Here is a 24,430-nt window from a genome sequence, read left to right as displayed (position 1 = left end):
GAATGAAAAGAAAATGGTTTGAGTAGATGTGTCAATAGGACAATAAAATGACTTTTGGAGGGGATATTGCTTACTGAGGGTTGGCTGCCATTCCCAAGAGGTTCAAATGACAAACACATGACGAGTATAGACAAAGGCAGCTAATGAGATGTCTAAAATACATCCAACATGGCCGTGATGACGTAACGAAGCCTTGGTAGTTCACTAGGGTTTCATTTGTTTACGAGAGCAGCGTGCAGGCCGGTTGCAAAAGGTAGTACCAAATGGAGCTCATGGCTTGGGTTTTGTGTCAGTATTATACAGTAGATGTGTGTAGTTAACAATAAATTTATTTTTTGAAGATTCTTTTTGTGGTAAACACAACTGTCAACAGAGTTAGGAGAGGTTCAGGATGGCATTGGAGAAGGAAAATATCTAAGAAATTGTCAAATGGATGCATTAGACGATACTCTCAGATTCCTCCAAGATAACTGAAAGAGAAGAGAAAGCTAAGGGTATCCAATTAGATACTAATTAGTTAGGCCCTAAGCCCGAATGGTTTACGAGTCAATGCAACAACCCATGAGTCCTAGTGCCGTAGGCAATAAGAGCGAGAGATTTCTAATTGTTTTAGTTTAAACCTACTAATCGGTCGAACAAATGGATACAAAATACTTTCAAATTAGGTTGAAAACGCGAGAGTTGGCAGCCAATGTTTTACCTTTATTTTTTTCAAAACGGACAATTGGTCAATGAGGACTATGGTGCCTGTGAGCTTCTGTTTGTTCAATAGACGAATATTTAATATAATAAGTGTTTAGTATCTTTACTGAGTCATGTTTGTTCGGCTGCCACAGTCATATTTCCCCAACCACCGTGTCAGAAATTAGAATTCCAATATTTATAGAGTAGGAATAACATTCAATGATATTTTGGACACCGACTGCCGAATCAAATAAAAGAAATTAAAATTTCTAGAACATGAATTTTTTCAGTAAATATTCAATTATTGTATTATCCGGCAACTTGTTTGTAGAGCTATGCATTCTTTAGCTAAGAAAATATTTCTTAGTCGAAAAGAGATTGAAGAAGGAAACTTAAACTAATTTTAAAAGAATTTTTTATACTTTGGCCGTGGGATGTACGATCGCCTTCTTTGAATTACACTGATTATTCAACTTTGAGCCAGACTTTAGTTATGAGATTATTTTAATTAGTAAAAGAGAAGCAAAGCGATGTTAAACGAGAGGAATGCAATATGTTTCTATTCCGTCCGTTGGAAGCAAAAAACAACAGGAAAAATCCATATTCTTTAAAGGAAGAGTTTGTAAAAAAAATACTTGAAAATGAGGTACAATAGAGATCGCAAACATATTCACCTACATGACAACACATGAATGCACAACAACGAATGGTCCTTTTCCTTGACTACCGATGTTATATCTACAATTTCCACAGCATTTTAAAAATTGGTCTCCGCTTTAACTACCCATGCCCGGAAAGAAAAAGCTATACTCGACATTTACTCACCTAGGCCTTAACTCCGCTTTGCTAAGACTGCCTCGTAGACTATCTTCTACAGAGCAGACTGCCGTTTCTAGAGTCGGGTTGCTCACTGATTAATACCAATTTGAAGTTTATATTCACGCAGATATATTGTTTCTTTTAAAAAATAACAAATAGTCTGGTCCATTTCCTTATTATAAATGAATTTCCTGCTTGTATAAGTTACCACGTGTCAATTTTCTAGCTGAAAGAAGAGGTTTTGTGGGAATTTCATCACGCTGCTTTTATCATCTTCAGCCATTTGACAAAGGTTATGCCAACAAATTGGTCAATTGCAAACAAATGACGCTAACTTGAATTGCATTAGGGTTGATACATCTTAATGACTGATTTAAATATATACAATATCAGCGGCCGATTTATCCTGTATGGAGCTCAGTCAAATGATGAGCTCAGTGTACTTGTCATGCACATCGGATGCGAATATTCAGTATATTGCTTATCAAATATCATGTTGTATATTGTCATGTTCTGCTGAAACACTTGAGATTGGAGTGAGTTTGACCGAAAAAAATCCATCGTTTAAAAAGGTGAATGTAAATGAGGGCGATTCTGTATCAAGTACAGACCTCTCCTGGGAAAATGATTTTTATTGTGATTTTCCTTATTATTTTTCTTATTTTTTACATTTGGGGAGTAATATTATTTAGATTGAAGTAAACAACATACTTTTTGCAGAAACAAAAACGTTGAGAATCTTAATCCAGTGAAATTTTAATTTCATATTTAAAAATATGAAAGAAAAGAAAACCCAACAAAATGCTAGTATAAATGTATAGTTCAATTTCCAGCCATTTGTTCGCGACGTCTTCAAAATGAACACCTCAAGAGACTGATAATGATTCTTTTTCATAAATTTTTGGATTTCACAAAACATTCATATGTTTTCTGGCCTTATTTGGAAAACCATGAAAGACATGAAAGCTTGACAGGCTTTGTTTTGCTCGAAGATGTTTTATGGTTTAGTGTCTGCACACCATGTTGTTTCTTGAGCATGCGTAGTCCTTTTGTAATAGTATAGCTGAGACCCTTATGGTCCCACATGGGTTATCGCATGCAAGAATCGTAGCTAGTAGTTCATCTAGTGTTTCTGTAGAATAAAACTTGCTCTGGCACATGTGCTAATTTAATATGTAGGGAGAATATGTATGTATAGTATGCAAGGGGATTATGAAAGGGTTTTTGACTTGAAAAGAAGTCAAATTGAAACTGAACAAAACCTCTTTCTTAATATAGCCTCTGCACCATCCCCCCCCCCCCCCCCCCCCCTCCTTCCCGTGGAGGAGGGGGAGAAAATTTACGGTGTGAACCTAAAAAATATTTTAATTATTAAGTGAAGAATGATTGAAGGAACATCAACGTCGTTTTAGAATAACATTCTTAAACTGATCAAACATTGTTGTGGAAAAAATAACAGGTGTTCTATAACCATCACCTCCGAGCTAAAATACGTCACATCATATCCGAAAAAATACATTTATGAAAAACAAATATTAACTTTTTCTGCGCGTTTTATAATAATTTTCAGAATTAAATACTTCAGAGTTGTCTCCTCTCATGCGGGTTTAATGCCTTGGATATAGAGGATATTACATGGGCGCGCGGAGATATGAATTCTATCTTCAAGTGTTGAAAAGATCTCTCACGAGTGAGCGTAGCGAACGAGTGTGAGATTTTCAACACGAGAAGTTAAAATTCGTATCTCCAAGCGGCCATGTAATATTCTGTTTATTATATAATCATCAATGAAAGTATGTTTTGGCTTTTTCAGGCAATTCTCTCCGTGTATTTTTGAATAGCCATCGCAATCGTGTTATTTTCACACGTGAAAATAACATGTTATTTTCACGTGTGAAGATATCAATTGTTCGAAATAGAGAAAAATAGATATTTTATTGGCAATTATATAATAAATCAATTTTATTGATGCCATGAAAAAACCTCTGCGGCTGATCTAAGTCAGGGCATGGCTAACTCACAGATGGAACCCTGAAACAACCTCTGGGCTGATCTAAGTCAGGACATGGCTAACTCACAGATCAAATCCTGAAACAACCTCTGGGCTGATCTAAGTCAGGACATGGCTAACTCACAGATGGAACCCTGAAACAACCTCTGGGCCGATCTAAGTCAGGGCACGGCTAACTCACAGATCAAATCCTGAAACAACCTCTGGGCTGATCTAAGTCAGGGCATGGCTAACTCACAGATCGAACCCTGAAACAACCTCTGGGCTGATCTAAGTCAGGGCATGGCTAACTCACAGATGGTACCCTGAAACAACCTCTGGGCTGATCTAAGTCAGGACATGGCTAACTCACAGATGGAACCCTGAAACAACCTCTGGGCTGATCTAAGTCAGGGCATGGCTAACTCACAGATGGAACCCTGAAACAACCTCTGGGCTGATCAAATTAACAGTACGGCTAACTCACAGATGGAACCCTGAAACAACCACTGGGCTGATCAAATTAACAGTACGGCTAACTCACAGATGGAACCCTGAAACAACCTCTGGGCGGATCTAAGTCAGGGCATGGCTAACTCACAGATGGAACCCTGAAACAACCTCTGGGCTGATCAAATTAACAGTACGGCTAACTCACAGATGGAACCCTGAAACAACCTCTGGGCTGATCTAAGTCAGGACATGGCTAACTCACAGATGGAACCCTGAAACAACCTCTGGGCTGATCAAAGTCTCAGTACGGCTAACTCACAGATTGAACCCTGAAACAACCTCTGGGCCGATCTAAGTCAGGGCATGGCTAACTCACAGATGGAACCCTGAAACAACCTCTGGGCTGATCAAATTCACAGTACGGCTAACTCACAGATGGAACCCTGAAACAACCTCTGGGCTGATCTAAGTCAGGACATGGCTAACTCACAGATGGAACCCTGAAACAACCTCTGGGCCGATCTAAGTCAGGGCACAGAGAACTCTGTTCGAAATAGAATATAGGGTGTTGGGTTTTGTTGACGGATAAAAACCGGATAGCCGAAAGAAAAAGCCTTCATTCAAGGGTTTGCAATTTTATGTCTATTTTTCGTTACCATCCTTCTCTTTCTTGCCCATCTCCCCCTAGTCTAGCTTGTTAGTAGATATAGTTTTAAATAGTATAGCTAGGCCAATGTTTTATAGCCGAAGAGAAAGGAGGGGGATCGAAGGGGGTGGAGACAGATGGTATTATTTCTTAACCCTAACCCTAACCCTAACCCGCCCGCCCCCAACCCGGCTACAAGTCGATGAATGAAAATGTGGTTTTACGTCTTCAGTAAGTATCAATTCTTTACTAGATATTTCTTGGCTGAAAAACCTTGATCGACAAATATAACAAAAATGACGTGACGAAAAGTCGTGACGAATTACATTTTGCTTAAACAATTCATGTTTGGCGGAATGAATAAATGAATGGATAAATGAATGAATGAATGAATGAATGAATGAATGAATGAATGAATGAATGGATGGATGGATGAATGAATGAATGAATGAATGGGTGGGTGGGTGGGTGGGTGGGTGGGTGGATGGATGGATGGATGGATGGATGGATGGATAAATGGATGAATGAATGAATGAATGAACGAACAAAAAATTGAATGAATGAATGAATGGATGAATGAATGAATGAACGAAAAAAATACAACAAAACAATTTCGTTAATTCTTCTTATTTTTTATTTGATTGCCTTTTTGATAATAGTTGTTTCTTCTAGTGTTTTTCCATCTTCGGTGTATTCCAATTATGCATGAAGTACTGATGTCACATGAACGTATAGCTTTACAAATTGTACTGATTTTGTACGCTTCTAACATCAGAAATGACAATGATCTAATTAAATTATCATGGCGTAAATTATTGTTGCAAAATATAATATACGGCATTAACACTGACAGATTTTAACAAACCGAAAATGATTCGTGTCCAATTATATTGAACATTTCCACGAGTACTTCCTGCCTTGATCACCTCTCGCCAACTCATTGTCACCTTTCTATTTGTGAAACTCCTTCTATTCGATTCTGATTGGTCATTACTTGCACAAAAATCAACGAAAATGAACAATGTTTGTAATCATTATAAACCAATGAATCCAAGCGATCACTTTAATTGGCTTCATCATTGGCAAGAAGCGGTTGGATTTATCTTTCATTAGAAAAAAAGCAGCCCTCTAGAGCACGGTCCTTGTTTTACTGACCATCTTTATGGTATTCCACAATGCAGTACATTGGGACCGTTGGTGGATTGCTTTCTCTATGTAATTTTAGGAAATTTTTGTTGACTATGGTATTAATTTCACTGGCTATGATGCCAAGCTACACGAGTGCAGCAGCTCACAAAATCAGGTAAATTCGTTGAAATATTAACCAGAAGTGTAACAGATTAACTTTTTAGTTCAAGTAATTTAAACTCAGAATTTTGCGTGTTCAAAAGTTTTTTTTAAAGCTTCATGGAAAAATGAGCTGAGAGCTGAGAATATAGAGTATTTGAATGTAGTAAGGAGTGTGTATGGAGGATACATGGCCTCACAAGCTTTTAGCTTTAAAGCCTACCGTGTGTAAAAACACATAAAAAATAGTTTTATTTTATTTTAAATATGGGAATGAAAAACATTTTATAGAAAATTTGAAGAAAAAAAACGAAAAAAGAGAAGAAATATGTAGTTGTTTATTAAGGACCTCAGCAAAAAATCCATCGTATCGAAATAACTAGTGATCACTGAATTAGTAGTAATTACCAACGATTTATTTTACTAAAAGATATATGATGATTTATAAGCGATTCGTATTTTTCAGAATCCAAATCTTAACTTTTTCTATGACTGAAACTACTTTTTTTTTAACGAGCTTGGGAAATTCGCAACAACAAAATTTGAGTTAGATAAGATGAGAGAAAAAGTTGAATACTTGTTTACATTACAATGGGCAATTAGCATGCTAGAAAGCAAATATGGCAGGGATCGATGGTTCGTTAAATCAGAAGTGCACTACAAACTTCCTAGCGAAGCAAAGAAAGAAGAAAAGCGGGAATAGAAAAGGAAGAAATAAATAAATAAAATAAAAAAGAAAGAGAAAAATAAGAAAAGAAACTCAAAAAAAAAAAAAGAAAGGAAGAAAGAAAGAAAGAAGAAAGAAAAAAAACTAATCAAAGAAACTATAAAAAAAGAAAAAGAAGAAAGAAAGAAAGAAAGAAAGAAAGAAAGAAAGAAAGAAAAAGAAGAAAGAAAGAAAAAAAGAAGAAAGAAAAGAAGAACGAAAGAAAGAAAGAAAGAAAGAAAGAAAGAAAGAAAGAAAGAAAGAAAGAAAGAAAGAAAGAAAGAAAGAAAGAAAGAAAAAATAAGGAAGAAAAGAAAGAATATGAATAGGTAGATTATTTAAGAGAGAATGAATGAAAGAAAGAAAGAAAGAACAAAGAATCAAAATTTCTGAATCACAAATTACAAAACTACAAATTCAAAGTTCAAAACAACCAGTATTAGGACCGATGTATGTAATCACATTTTTCGTCATACACTGCAAGCCTTTGGTCTTATTCAGACGTTTAAAGAAAACCTAACCTTATACTTTTTACATTTTGAGTTAAACTTGGGCCTGTGAATTGGACAGCATTTGTTTTCATTACGTGGTGTTTAATCGCATTCTTATCGTTCTAAATGGGTTTTGAGTAAATGCTAGAAAAAGCAAACACGTATTATTAGTGCCAATTATTCTTATCTTTAGTGTTAATGATGGCATGAGAGATAAGTGCCTGTTGGTCACGTGAACATTGGCCTTGACTAGAACACGGTCTTCTCTCGATTCTAATCAAGGCAACACTCGGTATTTTATCGTTTGGGTTTTAGCACTAGTTCTACGACATATAGCAAGCAATTACTACCGATGAGTTTGAGCAATATGATATTATAAAATTATCAAGACGAAGGCTGTGTTATCTGCCGATAAGCCGTGGGCAGAAGTGAATAAAACAGTCTTGATGTCATGCGAAAAAATGAATTCAATAATTGCATTAGTATACAGTTTAATAATTTAGTTCACGTTCATCAGGTCTAAAGATGGTTCAACCTCATCGTCCAACAAAGGACATTTTTGCCCAAAAACCAAAGAAAAAACAGAGAGCGCTGTTGAAAAGTACGATCACGTGACAACTAATCTGGTCCGAATCAAATGTTCACAACAGGACCCCTCACGGGACAAGTTTCTTGCCAGGGAAGCCTACGACACGACAATGTGTATATTTAGCCGGTTAGTTTTGCCAAGGTGTTTGTGGAGGTTTATTGTGGTGGCCCCTTGCCTTCTAAATTGTAAATATATGAACTGCCCTACGCTATACTATCCATTCATCCCCCTCCAAAAAAAATGGCCAAAGTACTCGCACTATTTCCTACCTTTCTATCGAACAATTTATAACCAGGATCATATCAAACCGCCCTTAATTTCTCCCTATCGTGTATACCTGTGTCGATAAATGACTCAGTACTAATGTATTCCTCACTTTACACTTTACGAGTAAACGAAATGGTAATTCAGTAAAATACGGGTATATTTTTAGAAATTGAATCCAGCCAGACTGTTCTAGCTTGTTTACTTGTTTGTTTGTTGTTGTCTTCTATGTTTAGTCATGTTATTGTGTTTTTTGTGGTTTGTTGTAACTGTTGTTGTTGTTTCTTGTTTGTATCATTTTGCACTCCATTTAGTATTTTCACACCATTTGATTGACTCTTCTGGGGGTTTTCTCCAGTTTTTGTTTTTGTTCGTTTTTTTTTTTTTTTTTTTTTTTTTTTTTTTTTTTTTTTTTTTTTTTTGTTGTTTGTTTTGTTTTGTTTTGTTTTTGTTTGTTGTTGTTGTTGTTTTTTTCACACAAGGAATTCAGTTACCATCGGGAAATAAATGGCGCAAAATGTCACACTCTATGTAAAGTGAGGAATTAACAATCTGCTGATTGGTTAAATCGGGTATTCTTCATTTTCTTTCTGCACCAAATTCGGTACCATCGTGAGTGTTAATGCTAAATATCACGTTTCATTCATTCATGGTAAAGTGCAAAGTCTTATCAATATAAACCATGTAAACAGAGCTGAATCTTGCATTTCGGTCTGTCTTTGCTTACCCTTTCGTGTCCAGTGGTTTTGTTTGCACATCATCGCGGCTTCCGTACAGAGCAAATTTTACAAGATGAAACATGTCACTCGCCTAATGAATGATAAGAACCAACGATGATAGCCCGAAGTTTTTCAACAAATTCCCGTTTCCTTTCTAAAATAATTTCAAAAGATTTAAAGAAAACTGAATTATAATGATAAAGATAATTTTTTTAAAGTGGATCTTTTCTCTTTATTCCTTCAACCGTCGGTTTTAAACATATTTTCTAGGGAGAAAAAGCTATATTTAAAGGGGGAAAAACATTTAAATTCTATTTACTTTTAAAGAAAAAACATTTAAGTGAGTAACCCAGCTTACGGTAATTGGATAAAAAACGTTAGTTTGCTCCCGAAAAAGTATTATCGCTATGCTATTCAGTTTTTGATATTCTTCTACTAGTAAAGCAAGACAGAAGACAGAAGAGAGTCCAAAAAGAAACCACAGGGCTTATGACATTTGAACTGCCTTATTCTTGGCTATGAAGACAATTGAATAAATATGAATTATAAATGGGAATAACGAATGAATAGGATGTAATTTTTAGGATATTGAAATATGAAAGAACAAGAATATAATAAGAATGTAACAAGAATATAATAAGAATATATGTATTCAGTATATTGTTCGTTTTTAGTACCGAACGTGTACCATCAAGCAAGGTTGTTCAACGGAAAGTAAAATACCTGGACGACACCAACTGTTGTGAGGGTTTTACTGGCAAAAACTGTGACCAGCCAGTGTCAGGTAAAGTTGCCACCTCTTTACCCTGGACGTAATGTTTTCCCATTACCGACCACCTGCATTTTCGTTTTCTTGGAAACTAGATTATTTGTTTTGGTATTGTCATAATTTATGCGTCTTTTCATGTGCAACCGTAAAAAAGGAATGGTATTCAAGGGAATGACACGTGGTCTGAAATGGGAAAACATTACTCCCAAGCTAAGACGGTCTATTAATGGGAGCTTTTGCAACATAAAGAAACAGCTGGCTACGTACCGTGCCATAACTCACGTATATTAAAGATATAGAGAATAAAGACATTTTACTAACTCTTTGGACCTTGAGCCATACAGGGTATTGTACGGAGAGTCTTCCTAACCTTGCTGGCCTCCATCTATGTCATTTATTACATTTTTCTTCGGGTTGGCATATGATTGGATTTCAATCAATTGCTGAACTTCTCATGTGATTCGCATTCACAACTTTCCATACAATGCCAATATCGGTTCTGTTCAATGGTCACTGAACACAAAACATTTAGTCAAGGCTGCAAGTTAAAATATAAAGCCTCTTTTTGACTAGTGAATCGTTGTATGGAAAATAGTGAATTATATGCTCCAAATGGTGGTCAAACACTGACCAACATGTGCTGTCAGCCAGAAAGAATTCTACTGAAAACTTGCGATTCAGCTGATCATAGTTAGTAATTCCCCTCTACTAACCATTAGCTGATGAACATTTCACACAAGACAGGAAATGGCATCTTATGAGCACTTTTTTGCTAAACAAATATAGATCACACTTTTTTTTTTTACAGAATTCACGTGCGATCCAGAGTGTGTGAATGGAGGTACGTGTATTGCACAAGACAAGTGCGCATGCCCAAAAGGTTGGCAAGGAATGAGCTGCGAGAACGGTTAGTGCAGTTATTCATTAATTACTACTTATCGTTTACAAAAAATATGTAAAGTTTAAATGTTCCATGCGGTTTTTTAAAATGCATTTCTTTCTCTGATAATAATAACAAATTTTAAAAAACAAACACCAGCAGACTGAAACACACACAGAGATAAATACAGAGAAAGGACTTACTTTTTAAACAAAGTTAAGCCCCAACAACGTAACAACGACGGACACACTTTAATTACAAACGAGAACACAATTATTGTTCAAAATAACCAATTTATTCGCATTATAGTGCGAAAGATATAAGAGGTTAGCCCTATCGAGAATATGATGTGATATCTTCTAAGATCCAATTAGAAATTAGACGTTGATCTTTGAGGAGGGAAGAAAACCAGAGAATCCGGAGAAAAACCCTCGAAGCACAGAGATTCAACAATCACCTTTTGCTCACATATGTCACCGAGCTCCGCAGGCCCCGGCAAGACTCGAACCCGGGTCACATGTACATTTGTAAAAGACGACGCAATAGCATATTTGGATGTTGCACCATCTATTCAAGTTCATAGTAGTGTTTGTTTTACGATACAGCTGCCTGCGATCCACCGTGCAAGAATGGAGGAATGTGTGTATCTCCTGGTGTTTGTGTGTGCGATGCTGATCACACGGGGGAAAGGTGCGAAAAAGGTAATCCCTGCTGCCAAGATGCATGTAGTCTCCTACACCTTGTCTGAAATGGAGAGACTGGTAAAATCCTACAGGTGTATAGAAACTGTGGGACCATTAACACATTCTTAGCTTGGACCACGTGTGATTCCCTAGACTATCATTACTCTCTTTTCAATTACGAAAAAGGTCTTTTCACTAGATGTGAAATAGTCAACGTTTAATGGAGTTCACATCTAGTGAAAGGATCTTTTCAATTACGAAAAAAATCCATTAGCTTTTTTTCTAACAGTATAGTGTGCGATCCCTAAGGACGTATTTCTCATTAAAATGAATAGATTGCATATAGAACACATGTACAATAATTGCGTTTTTAATGCGCAGACACACTAACTGGGACCACTGGAAGAATACTGATCAATCACGACATAGAAGCAAAGGAATCAAACACAAGTCAAGCCAGTCAGGAACGAGCAATGAAGCCAAGATATTCGAAAAATACTTAGATGTTATCAACAACCTTGTGAATGAGAGATTGCGATTGGCTGAGGTCAATAAGATACTGATTTTGCTCTTTTCTGATTGGCTAAATCTTTTTTTTATCTTGAATCTTGTTCACGTGGTCCTGGTTAGTGTGTCTGTATTGTAATCCTTGTCAGTTTCACGTGTTTTTTATGCAGATGTTATTGAGTATGACAGCACTTACAGTGTTGAATTAGACTCGCCACAAGATGTTCACCTACGTGCTGGTAAGTCTATTAGTTCAAACACGACCTTGCGCACGTCTGTGATGATAGGTTTAGTGTTATATATGTTATAAAGCGCAATGAAAAAAGGCCTTAAACATCATGTGTTTTTTATTTTAATATCTATTTGTATAAATGATATATTCGCGAAGTATCAAATAAAAGAGATTGACCGTATTTTTTTAATACCAAGCTAACAATCCTGATCATTGTCCATGTGTTATAGCCCGTGCACTCACAATTTCTACCAAGAAGGAAGGCCACTGTTTATCATGGGGTCAGACCCACTATCGTACATTTGATGGCGTTCACCTTGACTTCACTGGCAAGTGCAGTTATGCCTTAGCTAAAGACTGTACCCCTGGATCAGATCAATTCGCAATCCACGTCCAAAACGATAAATCCTGTGACAGACTTAAGAGCTCTGTTTGTACGCGAGCCGTGTTGATGTATATTGGTGAAAAGGTATACAAAGTTGCAACGGGGAATACAGTGACCGTGGATGACAAGAAAATACTTCTTCCCTATAAAGATTCCAGTGTGTCTATATCTAAAGTATTATCCTACGTCATCATGCGCGCCTGGGGGGACGATCTAGAGGTCAAGTTTGATGGCGTATCAGGTGTATACGTAGGACTGGCCAGTAAGTACAAGAACACTACGTGCGGATTGTGTGGTAACTACAACGGCGTGCCTGACGACGACCTCTTCAAAGCGAACACAAACCAAAAAGCTTCTAGCGTAGCCGAACTGGCCGACAGCTGGGCCATGCCGAACCCCAAGGAAACATGTCCACCAGCAAGTTCTGTGAATATGGATGTTTGTAAGAATGCTAGTAGTTTGATAAGTCAAAGCGCTAGGAGAATGTGTATGGTGCTACTTGGAGAGCATTTTAGTGCATGTCATTCTAAAGTTGATCCAAAAAGTTTCGTGGAAAGATGTGAGCTCGATGTTTGTACGTGCAACTTTGGACAGCACTCGGGATGTCAGTGTGAGGCTTTGACACAATACTCGCGAGCATGCGCTAACAAGGGAGTGACGCTGAACTGGAGGAGCAAGTATTTGTGTCGTAAGTATTAATAACATGCTATTGATAAATTTTATTCATAAGCTAGGAAGGAAATTATCATTTGTGATAAATTATTCTAAATAATAGATTATCCTGTATAACATACTACTAGGCGTTTAAACTGAGGTATTTCAGGGACGAAAGCAAGCATTTTTGTTAGTTTCATTACATCATTCAAGTCAAAATTAATATCCCTATTGCTAGTTTTCATAGCTGCCATTGGCTGCATAAAAAAAGAGTTCTTATTGGCTTTATAGCTGAACCATTTTCATTTTCTTGGGATTGATTGTAAACATAACCACCTATTATTATTACTGTAGTATATTATAGAATCATGACATGTTTTACTTTATAGCTATTTAAGTAATGTCTACAGTATGAGTGGCCGTGTTTTATAAGATATACAACCACGAGGCGTAACCGAGTGATTGTATATCTGATACAACACGGCCACGAATACTGTATATGACTTATCAAACGTCTAGGTTAGTTCCTTTGTGTTTCACTAAAATTTTCAAAATTAAAATAAATTTGGCCAAGAAAATCCAACTTAAAGTTTATGCAAATGAACACAGTTTTGTATCAGATTTACAACACTCTTCACGGTCGTGATTTCTGTTGTGTTTTTCTCATGAATCATTAATGAGTTTGATAATTACATTAACTACCAAGATCTTCAATTTTGGACTTCTTTACAATAACATTTACTAGGCTTCATTTGATCCCTTCGTAATAATAAATCATGCTAGCGCTACTGAAGGATATCTTTACTCAATTACTCTCTTGTCTTTTCTGCAGCCAAAACGTGCAGGAATTCTAAGGTGTACTCAGAATGTGGACCAGCCTGCACCAAGACCTGTGAGTCAGATGATCTTCAGCCTACTTGTAAAGAAACATGTATAGATGGTTGTCACTGTCCTGCTGGTCGAGTACAGGGCCCGGCAGGGGATTGTCTTTTGCAGAGCCAGTGCCCCTGTCGTCATAATGATGTTAATTATCCAAGTGGGAAGACGATACGGGTTGGCTGTAACAATTGGTATGTGAAGTATTGCTTGGTACCATCCCTCGTTGAAGGGCAAACATTGCCTACGCTATGTAGTAATGCATCCGTGTACATGTCTATTGTAAAATTAATTTGGGAACAATTTCAGACAAGATTCTAACGCAGATGATGTCTATCGATAGCAAAATAACTCGACATACTGTATAAACCTTTATTTTATTGTTCGAAACAAACAAAAATGAAAAAAACGTTAGCATCATGCATTTTATCAGTCTCTTAGTTCCATTTTCATAATTACGCGACAGGCACAGACTAAGATGTCTGGCTTCTTGATTGTTTGAACTGGTATTTTTTGATTGAAAAAAAAAAACAGACGACTTTGACTGTGCTACTCGCGTAATTATTGAAAATGGCTTGTAAGATTACATTATCAAGTTTTCTTGTGTTTTTTTTCTTTAGTAACTGCAACGGAGGAACATGGACTTGCACCAAAAACAGATGTCCAGGTATGAAGAGGATTCCAGTGAATTTACTCTCTCTCTGAGTCCATGAATCTCAAGGTAACTTATTCGGTTTTTATGCTTACAGGAACCTGTTACACATACGGTGATCCTCATTACATGACCTTCGATGGCAAGGCATACTCATTCGAAGGAAAATGCCAATACCGACTGGTGGAATCACGTGACAATTTCTTCTCTGTCGTCATCAATACGGCATCCTGCTCGTCGAATCAAAAGAGCAGCTGCGTCAAATCCGCTGTCATTGATTACAACAACGTGAGCATCTCATTGGCTCATAATCATCCTCTAAAAGACACGGTCCACGTACAGTATCCCGGTCAGAACGGTAACCAACCGGTATTGATGCCAGTGTATGACAGAATGAGAGGGTTTCAGTTTAGGAGACTTTCGACGAACTTGGTTGAGTTTCATGGAGATAATGGGCTGACGGTCTCGTGGGATGGAATAAAGAATCTGTATGTGACTCTAACTCCAAGCCATTCTGGAAAGGTAAGGGCTAATAGACCTCTCTAGCTTTGGTATATAATGTTACCCAACTTCACGCAGATCATGCACTATTTAAATTACTATTTCTCACATGAGAAAATACATGAATATGGATTGACCCAAGCAGAGAATTTCATTCTGAAGAGAGTGACACGTTAAACTTTTTAAGTTCAAACTGGTTCTTCGATTTAAGGTTCAAGGACTTTGCGGAAATTTCAATTTTAACACCAAAGATGATTTTGGAATCGAAGAGTCAGCAATAAGCTTTGGAAACAGCTGGGCTGAAGGCAACTGCGTGGATGTCCCCAACGACAACGTGAAACTCAAACCATGTGAGATCTACCAACAAAATAAGAAATACGCAGACGCCGTGTGCACAAAACTCGAGCAGGCGCCATTCACAGATTGCCATGGTTACGTGGATCCCAAACCATTTGTGGAGAACTGTATACAGGACGTGTGTGGGTGCGATGGAAGAGACTGTCATTGTTCTGTTATGGCTGCCTACGCTAAGCAATGCTCCATGCAGGGTGTTGCCATCAATTGGCGCGTCAATGGGACATGTCGTGAGTACCACACTAAAGTTACGATGTTGTCCCTCGTACAGTCAACTCTCTCCTTGCGGACATCCCGATATTACGGACAACTCACTATTACGGACTGGAGAAAAATCTGGAGAAATATTGACAAAGAAATGACCGTAATTAATTCTCGGTATTGCGGACACTCGCTATTAAGGACATGAAGTAACGGTCCCGAGGGTGTCCGCTGTAACGAGAGTTGACTGTACAAGCTAATCTCTAATTCCCTCATCCATGAGTATGCCCTGACTTAAATAATAAAGTTGTTTCAAGGTTGTTTCTTTGGAAACTCTAGCTCAGAAGATGATTTGGCATTAGTTAAAAAGTGATCGTGCAGCATTTTAAAAGTGGCTGCAGCCTTCTCGGTTTCTCATTGAGGCTCCGTGTTTTGGTTTTATTTATCGGTGTGTAAGTTAATTAACTGTGCCCTGACTTTGACCAGCCCAAAAATTGTTCAGCATTTACTATAAACTTTGATCTTCCTTAATAATTTTTCCATACCTATGAATACGTTATGTTAGTGAATAAATCTATCTATTCCTCAAGCGATGAAATGCCCTGATGGGATGGAATACAAGGAGTGTGGATCATCTTGTGTAACTTCTTGTAAGGACCTGTCAATCAAAAACCAGTCATGTGTAGAGCAGTGCGTTCCCGGATGTCGATGTCCCAGTGGTAAACTGTACGACTCGCGAGAAGGGAAGTGCGTGAATATTGCTTACTGTCCTTGCTATGACAGTGAAGGAAGACACTATATGTACAATGCACGGACAAAGATCAAATGTAATGATTGGTGAGTACAAGGACTCGAAATGAGATACGATAGAGGCTTTGCAGGTGCCGGTGCCCATAATACAGCTTGGACTGCCTGTGGTTAGATGGCAGGACAATAAAAATCCCTTGGGAATTGAATTATTTCTCATGTCAAACGATTGTATTGTTCCTGTCATCTAACATGGCTGCCATCACATGATGGTAAAAAGCTTCTATACTAGATGACTAACGTTGAAGTGATATATGCTGAAACAAAAGGAACTCAGAATAAATGTAAGATCCAGATGGGATTGAACTCACGACCTTCAGCATTCTATTCGGATGCTCTACTATTTGGACTACTGGGACTTGTGTGCCGTTGTGACTGAATTTTCTTCTCACCAAAAAACACAACAAGAGGCTGTAACTAATGCTGCTGCAAAATTTGCTAAAATATTTTCTCCTGAGTAATCCACTTATATCATACTTGACACGGTTTTCTCTGTTATTCATAGAGCTTTATATCCCATATTGCCCTTCTCATTACGAATTCAAGGGCTTTATCTACATACATTCCATGAACACTAATGTATTTTGCCCTATAGCTCTCGGGCTTTATATGGCTTAATGCCTCTGTTCTCGGTATTTAACTATAACATAAAAGACGAGATGGAAAAACTTACATTGAGTGCATAATTGCCTTCACCAAGTTGTTTCTTCGATTGCAGCATTTGCCACAGAGGTAAACTTATTTGTTCTAACAAGATTTGTCAAGGTAAGCATATATTACGTCTAGTACATGATTAAAATATATAAGAGTATGTTGACTTTATTTTGATTTTCTACTTGGTATGATTTACACAGAAAACAAGTGCCCCGTGGGTCAAATCTGGTCTAAATGTGGTGCGCAGTGTCCACAAACCTGTAAGACCATGCATATGGGCTGCAGCACCGTGATCTGTAAGGCAGGATGTGTCTGTCCTCAAGGTTACGTACAAGATAAGGGAACTTGTATTTTATCAAGCACTTGTCCTTGTTATTATAATGGTAAAAGCTACAAGAGTGGTGATGTCATTAAAAGAGATTGCAACACTTGGTAAGAAAACGCCACAAAAATTAAAATTAAATTAAAATTAAGAGCCAGATAGTAACCGACGTTGCGCAAGTCTTTATGAGTCTTGCCTTAAGATTGAAATGCATAGGCGGAATCCCTACGAGTTAATAACAGACATATTAGCCATATTCATAAGCACTTAGAATGTTTACGCCAACTTTTCCATGAGTGGTTTTCATTCAGATAATAAACGTATACTTTAGAGATTTCGGCCGCGTAAGAATAAAAACGTGCCGCCACTGCTTTTATTATTTTTGTTAAGTCTTGCTATATACCTTATCACATAGAGGTGCAGGTAGTTCAAAGGTAAAATGTAGTACGACTACGGTTAATAGTTTGAAACACACAACTTGTACTCGAAATCCCACCAGACGGACATTATCTGCTTACCATCCCCACATGTGTATACATCTAAAGCTTGATGATTGATGCACTTACTTGGATATTACGCTTCACAATGACTACCCACTGACTATCCACTGTTTTCATTGTTCAGTGTCTGCAAGAATAATGCATGGCAGTGCACCAGCAAGAAATGTAGAGGTAATCTAGTATTCGTTTAATTGTATTTTGCTTCTGCGCTATAAATTTGTTATCGATTTTAGCGCATTTCGCCATATCCGAGATCTACTACTATCTACTCTTGTTAATAAAGCGTTTTCACTTACGTGAGAAGGCAGCCATAAACAATAGAAACTTTCTGCACAGTATTTGTATAAAAATAGAGTTCAATTCCCGGAGGATAGAAAATGTGTTGTTTTGGTACTCCATAATGACGTCACGTGAAAACGCTCTATAAATAACCTGGAAATCCCTACCTTAGTAACAGATCCCTGATAAATCTTAGCACTTAATTTCACTGTTATACATTTATGTTATATTAATGCGTTGGGATATAATAATGCTTTATTTGAATGCTTTTATTACCAGGAACTTGCACAGCGTTCGGTGACCCTCACTACAAGACATTCGATGGCCGCTTGTATAGTTTCCAGGGTGGCTGTAATTACGTGATGACCACAGACAAATGTCCCGGATCTAACGTGACCGTGCAATCTTTTAGAGTAGACGCTGAAAATATTCCATGTGGATCTACTGGCGTGACCTGCACCAAGTCCGTGACTGTCACGATACACGATACCGTTATTCACCTGGTTCGTGGAAAAGAGAAGCCATCCGTTCTTCGTCTCCCAAACATCTCTCCGGTGCGCGCTGAGTTTTCCTTGGTCTATGCCGGTTTATATGTGATTATTAAGACGCCGTTTGGTCTTAACGTGGTATGGGACAGAGGAACGCGGCTGTACATTGAGATGAATCCTAACAGTAAACACTGGTCCAAGGTTTGCGGTCTGTGCGGGAATTTTGATGGTGATATGACAAACGACTTCCTGGCAAAGAATGGTATTGAAGAGACCTCGCCTTATCCTTTCGGGGATAGTTGGAGGGTACGGGGTGATTGTACGAAGACTAAAGAACCACAGCATCCCTGTAAAGTGAACCAGCACAGGGAGGCTAGATCACACGCGGCATGTGCAATTATCAAGTCTAATGTCTTCAAACCTTGTCATTTACATGTGGATCCAGACCAGTACTATGAACGATGTGTGTACGACACGTGTGGCTGCGATATGGTTGGTGATTGTGAGTGTACCTGTGAAGCAATCGCTGCGTATGCTTATGAATGCCTTTCTGCTGGGGTCATCATCGACTGGAGAAAGGAAAAGTGCGGTAAGTTATAATTAAGGTTAGCGTTAAAGTATTTATTGGCAGATTGATATTAATCATTAATCATGTATATTCACAGTAATGGGCTGATGCAAGAGCACAATATAGTAGATCTAATCCACTTGGTTGTAACAATAATTCTTCCCCATTTCATTATTTTTTCTCTTGAGAATAAGATCCTTTGTTTGCGTCGAAAAGAAATGGTGGATAAAGACATAACACTCAAGAGAATGAAATAGGTCTGAAATGGGAGAAATATTGATAAGGTCTTTGCATACTACCAATAACATACAGGATAACAGCTTATATAGTTTAGTATTCATGACTCATAGGAAATCGTGTACAGCACACTACATTACCTTTAGCCCAAGCTGTGTGGTTCTCAAGTGAAACGTCGAGCTAAATCAAAGAAGAGCGCCTTGTTATCCATTGTTTCAATTAGATTCGGCTCATGTGAAATTCGACGTTTGACCTGAGCCTGATAGAGTTAGAACCAAACTTTAGAAGAAACTTTTGAAAATATCGCACTTCAAAATTCATACCTCACGGTTTTCGAGTCTTGGAATTTTTTTTAGAAAAGTGACTTTTGTTATGGCATTATTCAAATTTGCTCAACGTTCAATAAAATATTTAAATAATATTTGTAATCATCAGATTTCTTTTTTTGTACGTAGATGTGACTTGCCCAGAAAACGCAGTGTTCAAAAACTGTGCAACAGCTTGTCCCGAGACTTGCAGTGACCCCCCTGGACAAAACAAAACCTGCACTATGAGATGTGTAGAAGGATGTTCGTGTAAGGAGGGGTATACACAAACTGTTAATGCTGCTGGCAAGATAATGTGTATAAAGAGAAGTCAGTGTCCTTGTGTCCACGATGGCAAAGTCTATAAACCTGGTGATAAGGTCTACAAAAACTGCCAGCAATGGTGAGTGGCATAGGGAGTTATTCAGTTTCAAATCCAGGGAGGGATCCATGGGGTTTTCCTTTCGTGACCTAAATAACTTTTCATTTTGTAACCTAAGAAAGCATCGAAACAACGTCTTGGCTGATTTAAGTCTACCTCGGCTATTCACACACTAAATTAGTATTGAGTAGGTAGTTAATACGATCGGAGGAAAACAAGAAAACTCGTAAACATCCTTGAACGCGATGGAAAAATCAAACATGATCCCAAGCCTATGAATCAAACCAGAAGCGCGTAAACTAACATAACAGTATCCTGCTTGACGACTGTCAGTAAAACAATGCCCACACCCTGCTTAAAAAAGATTTTAGTTGTTGTAGTCTATATATCTTACATTTTGTTAACATTTCTTCTCAAGTGAATGCAAAGATGGACAGCTGACTAACTGTATTGGAAAGCCATGTTCAACTGGTAAATAAAGATCTGCTTTTTAGGCCGTTGCTGCAAGTGTTGCTGCAAACTACTACATGTCTCTGTCGAGTGAGATAAAATTTTAAAGCTAACTTAGTTTCATTTTTACAACAGCTGCTCCACCAACCACGACTGCGATTCCAACCACAACATCTGCTGCAACAAGCACAGGTAAGGTTTTTATCTTTAATTTATCGAAATATTTTGAAAGGCATTGACAAATCTTCTTATGCTCTTTTATCGACAGCTAAACAACCAACCACGACAAAGTCACCACCAACGACAACAAGAAGACCCACTACCACAGTTAACCTTACAACCACTGGCATTCCTATTACTACTACACCTATCGTTCCGACAACTGGTAAGAAAGAGTTTTCAATCTAGTTCTATATCCGGACTCTCAACCATCACTTCTCGCGGACAGTTTTTTGAAATAATACTCAATCGTGTTTAAATAAAGTTGTACTATACTACTACGACTTATATTAAGCAGCCAATCTTGGTTGACTGCCCACGTGGCCGCTTTAAAGTTGTTCTCTTTATAAAGTTATTAATTCACATTATGAGTATTTTTCTTCAGTTATTGAAACCTTTTTTCTTTCAAGAAGCAGAAAGCGTGCCATTACGTTGGAAAACATGATGACTGCGTATAGTACTATCATCAACCATTAAAAACAATTAATACTGCACTAGATGCAATTCCTTTCTTACTTTATTCTAAATAATCCTTATTTTCTTTAAACAAATGTTTCCTTTCTTAATACGTATGTTACAGGTTTGTATTGTAGAGAAACCCTTGGACTTGGAGTACAGGACAAACGAATCCCAGATAGTTATCTTAGTTCATCATCAGAGCTCGATTCAGATGCCTCAGCGAGAGAGGGACGTCTAAACAACCCAAACCTGGCATGGCAACCCACTTTTAGAGACGACCACCCATACTTCCAGGTCTTTCTAGGGAACCTCACCATGGTTACGCAGATTGCTACCCAAGGACACCCGTGGGAAGAGGAATTTGTCATGAAATATACCATTCAACACAGTGCAGATGGACAGAACTGGATGAACTACATGGATAGCTTTGGAGACGTCGTTGTGAGTGTTGTTGAGTTGTGTAAAGTTCATGATACATTAAGAAGGCATTTTTTCAGCCACACTGACAGGTAGAGAGAAGTACAGAGAGGTTTGTCAGCAGGCAAAAACTGGAAGGAAGGTAGCCTGCGTAACTGGCGTTTGCCGATGGTTTTCCATTGCTTTCGTATTGTTTTTTCCATGCTGGGCATTGTCGATCGAAAATAGCCGCGCGGGACTGAGGGCGATGTTTAAAAAGCGAAGTGTTTGGATTGGGGCTAGAAGCAAGGTAGATGTTTGGGGGGAATTGAACGAACGGAACCGCCAAAATATTTTTGAAATTTCTTACCAGGTTTTTGATGGAAATGGTCTTGGGTTTCCTTACGGGATTCTTGATGACATCAAATACAACCAACTCCCCCGACCAATCACAACGAGGTACATCAGGATACGACCAATCAAAAAGCAAAACGATGGTTTTCCAATCAGTCTTCGGGCAGAGCTTTACGGCTGTGGAGTCGGTAAGGTGTTTTCAGAACCTTTCATTATACCATGACAAATTAAAACTACTTCTAGCCCTAGAACGTCATCGAATAATTCGCTTTATTTTTGAAAAGGAAAGGCAGGAGGGCAAGTTTGGTGTGTAGGGGTTCGACTTACTCCAACATTTTCATTCACTTTTTATTAACCTAAAAAGACATAATCATTTTAATTTCGATGGATTAATCTTATATACTTTTATGTTTCCAGAACCGTACTGTTTATTCCAGGGAATCAAAAAGAAGGTAAATTATTGAAATATCTGAAGAATGTCACGAAAATGTCACGAGAAGTTGCTGAGTGCGTAAACAATTACCCGAGGGTTGCACTAAATACCTAAGGAAGCTAAGCTAATAAACGTGTAACTCTTAATATGTCAATGATATGACAATGATTTCTTAACCTACTAGAGCGTTGATGCCTCCCTTGCGCGCCCCATGTCACATTTAGCTTTACGGATAAGTTTTTAAAAAATTCTATTTTACAACCAACACTCCCCGTACGGGGCTCTTCCATGAGGTTTGCTCCACGCGCACTACCACTACATTCATTATTTACAATGGACAACACTCAACTCACCTGTTGATTAATACCAGATGTGGAAAGATGTTTTTTTAAGCTACTTTCGCCACTCTCTGTGTGCGTTATTACTAAACAAAGCATAAATAAAAAACAGTTTACAAATCCTATTGAACTCAGAAATAACGTTTTGCCTGTCTTATAGTATTTTGACTAACCTTCGTTTTTCAGCCTGGTGAGCGATGGCAGGTCGATCGGTGCACGTGGAAAGAATGCAAACCAGACGACAGCTCACCAACTGGAGCTACAGTTCTCGTAGAGTTGATTGTCTGTCCTAACAAAACTTGTAATACTGGTTGTGTAAGTATTAAACTATAGCTGTTGCATATTGCAAGCAAACTGCTGTGAACAAGCAAGAAGTAATAACTGCGTATTACTTGCAATACTGGTCGTGTAAGTTTAAGTTAAGATTAACAGATTAATGATAAACTAACAGAACCCATAAAGAGGGGCGTAGCCAGTATTCGTGGAAGGTATGAGGGAAGGAGGTCTGGAAGTCAAGGTTTGATTTAACCCAGTGAGGCTTGACGTGTATCAAGGATAACGGTTGATGCTGGAGACGCTACATCTCGTGTGGGAGGCATTATTGGACAGAACGGAATGGGCACGGGTACCTCCCTCTTGTTCCCCGGCATCATTTTTTAAAATAATAACTCTTCTGTGCTTAAAGATTCGTTGCAGAATTGCATTAGATCAATTAAACAGTTTTGCGTAAATTGTGCAGTTGTGTTTTTGCTGTTATCATTAGTTTGCTGCTTTTGTTTTATTCGTCTTGTAGTTGTTTGCTTGCCAACTGTTTCTTCTTTTGTCTGCTTGTTTGCTTGGATGTATTAATTTAGATCTTAAAATCTTTTTGCTGTTACCTTCATTAGAAACCAGCTGGAGGTAAACGTCAAGTTCTAGTCGATGTATTAATGGATGGATGGATGTATTAATTTAGATCTTAAAATCTTTTTGCTGTTACCTTCATTAGAAACCAGCTGGAGGTAAACGTCAAGTTCTAGTCGACATCCCGGGAAAGTGCTGCCAAGAATGCAGTAAGTATCTTTCAGATACAGCATGATCGTAAAACGATGAAAATGAGTACTATGGTACACCGATGCTTCCTTTATTGGCACTAATTTGCTTAAAAAAACTCTACTACTATATTTAAGGGTTTTAATTTGTATATTGATGTTTTTTTCTACATCATTAAAACAGAGGATGAAAGCGAGTTAGGCTGTGGGCCTCAAGAATTCCCCTGTAACGATACCACTTGCATCCCGCTATCCTGGAAGTGTGATAAAAGGCCAGACTGCAGTAACAGACGAGACGAGGAGTGCTGTAAGTTTATAGTAAGAACTTTAAGAGGATGCGACTTAAAAAATCAATGTTTTCAATGTCAAGGTTCAATGTCAACAGAAAGTGAAGATTTGATAATACTTTTGATAATATCATAGTATGTGTTCCTAATCCATCTTTCTTGCCATAAAGTTGCTGGTCCACTAAAACTTAATATTCTTTTTTCTCATTTGGTACTGAACAGCTGTATTTTATGACTAAAGACTCGTCTGCACAGGCTTAGCCTTGTTAAAGAGCAAATCATTTGCAAACGAAAACTGTAATGTAAAAAGAATGTGTAGCGTTGAATAACACCAATCTTTTGAAATCCCACGGACATTTAATAGTATCTGTGAATAGCTGACTTATAAACGAGGTTATAAGCCATTGTGCAGTCTGTGGTCTTCAAAAACAGCGGATATAGAATGCAAAACTGTTACAATGAGTTTGGTCGAAGAAAATCGCGGTTACCAGACCAACTTCTCTCTGACAATATAACCGTAGTACCCTCTCATCTTAAGCTTATCTTAAGGTTAGGGAGAGGAAGGGAAAAAGGCTAATG

At 37.9% G+C, this 24,430-nt stretch overlaps 1 protein-coding gene across 1 annotated transcript in view; it reads left to right on the top strand.

Annotated features, from left to right (window-relative positions):
* Positions 1 to 5,657: 5,657 nt before the first annotated feature.
* Positions 5,658 to 24,430, top strand: part of LOC116300689 (uncharacterized) — a 30,018-nt gene continuing 11,245 nt past the window's right edge. Inside the window, exons 1-26 of the mRNA XM_089032047.1 lie at positions 5,658 to 5,895; positions 7,594 to 7,791; positions 9,323 to 9,432; positions 10,226 to 10,324; positions 10,903 to 10,998; positions 11,658 to 11,726; positions 11,950 to 12,792; positions 13,591 to 13,828; positions 14,255 to 14,301; positions 14,384 to 14,808; positions 14,999 to 15,371; positions 15,933 to 16,179; positions 16,868 to 16,914; positions 17,004 to 17,235; positions 17,750 to 17,796; positions 18,184 to 18,981; positions 19,653 to 19,905; positions 20,303 to 20,355; positions 20,470 to 20,526; positions 20,603 to 20,719; positions 21,134 to 21,453; positions 21,782 to 21,950; positions 22,180 to 22,214; positions 22,720 to 22,848; positions 23,522 to 23,585; positions 23,749 to 23,871. Of these exons, the coding sequence (XP_088888173.1) occupies positions 5,768 to 5,895; positions 7,594 to 7,791; positions 9,323 to 9,432; positions 10,226 to 10,324; positions 10,903 to 10,998; positions 11,658 to 11,726; positions 11,950 to 12,792; positions 13,591 to 13,828; positions 14,255 to 14,301; positions 14,384 to 14,808; positions 14,999 to 15,371; positions 15,933 to 16,179; positions 16,868 to 16,914; positions 17,004 to 17,235; positions 17,750 to 17,796; positions 18,184 to 18,981; positions 19,653 to 19,905; positions 20,303 to 20,355; positions 20,470 to 20,526; positions 20,603 to 20,719; positions 21,134 to 21,453; positions 21,782 to 21,950; positions 22,180 to 22,214; positions 22,720 to 22,848; positions 23,522 to 23,585; positions 23,749 to 23,871 (5,317 nt within the window). The 5' untranslated portion in view covers positions 5,658 to 5,767. The remainder of the gene's footprint in view (positions 5,896 to 7,593; positions 7,792 to 9,322; positions 9,433 to 10,225; positions 10,325 to 10,902; positions 10,999 to 11,657; positions 11,727 to 11,949; positions 12,793 to 13,590; positions 13,829 to 14,254; positions 14,302 to 14,383; positions 14,809 to 14,998; positions 15,372 to 15,932; positions 16,180 to 16,867; positions 16,915 to 17,003; positions 17,236 to 17,749; positions 17,797 to 18,183; positions 18,982 to 19,652; positions 19,906 to 20,302; positions 20,356 to 20,469; positions 20,527 to 20,602; positions 20,720 to 21,133; positions 21,454 to 21,781; positions 21,951 to 22,179; positions 22,215 to 22,719; positions 22,849 to 23,521; positions 23,586 to 23,748; positions 23,872 to 24,430) is intronic.

The sequence above is a fragment of the Actinia tenebrosa genome, unplaced genomic scaffold, assembly GCF_029948245.1.
Source record: "Actinia tenebrosa isolate PJP-AT-01 unplaced genomic scaffold, QUT_ActTen_1.0 PGA_scaffold17__23_contigs__length_9995812, whole genome shotgun sequence".
NCBI classification, from domain to species: domain Eukaryota; kingdom Metazoa; phylum Cnidaria; class Anthozoa; order Actiniaria; family Actiniidae; genus Actinia; species Actinia tenebrosa.
The sequence above is the reverse complement of the archived record's forward strand: the minus strand, read 5'-3'. Positions and strand labels throughout refer to the sequence as shown.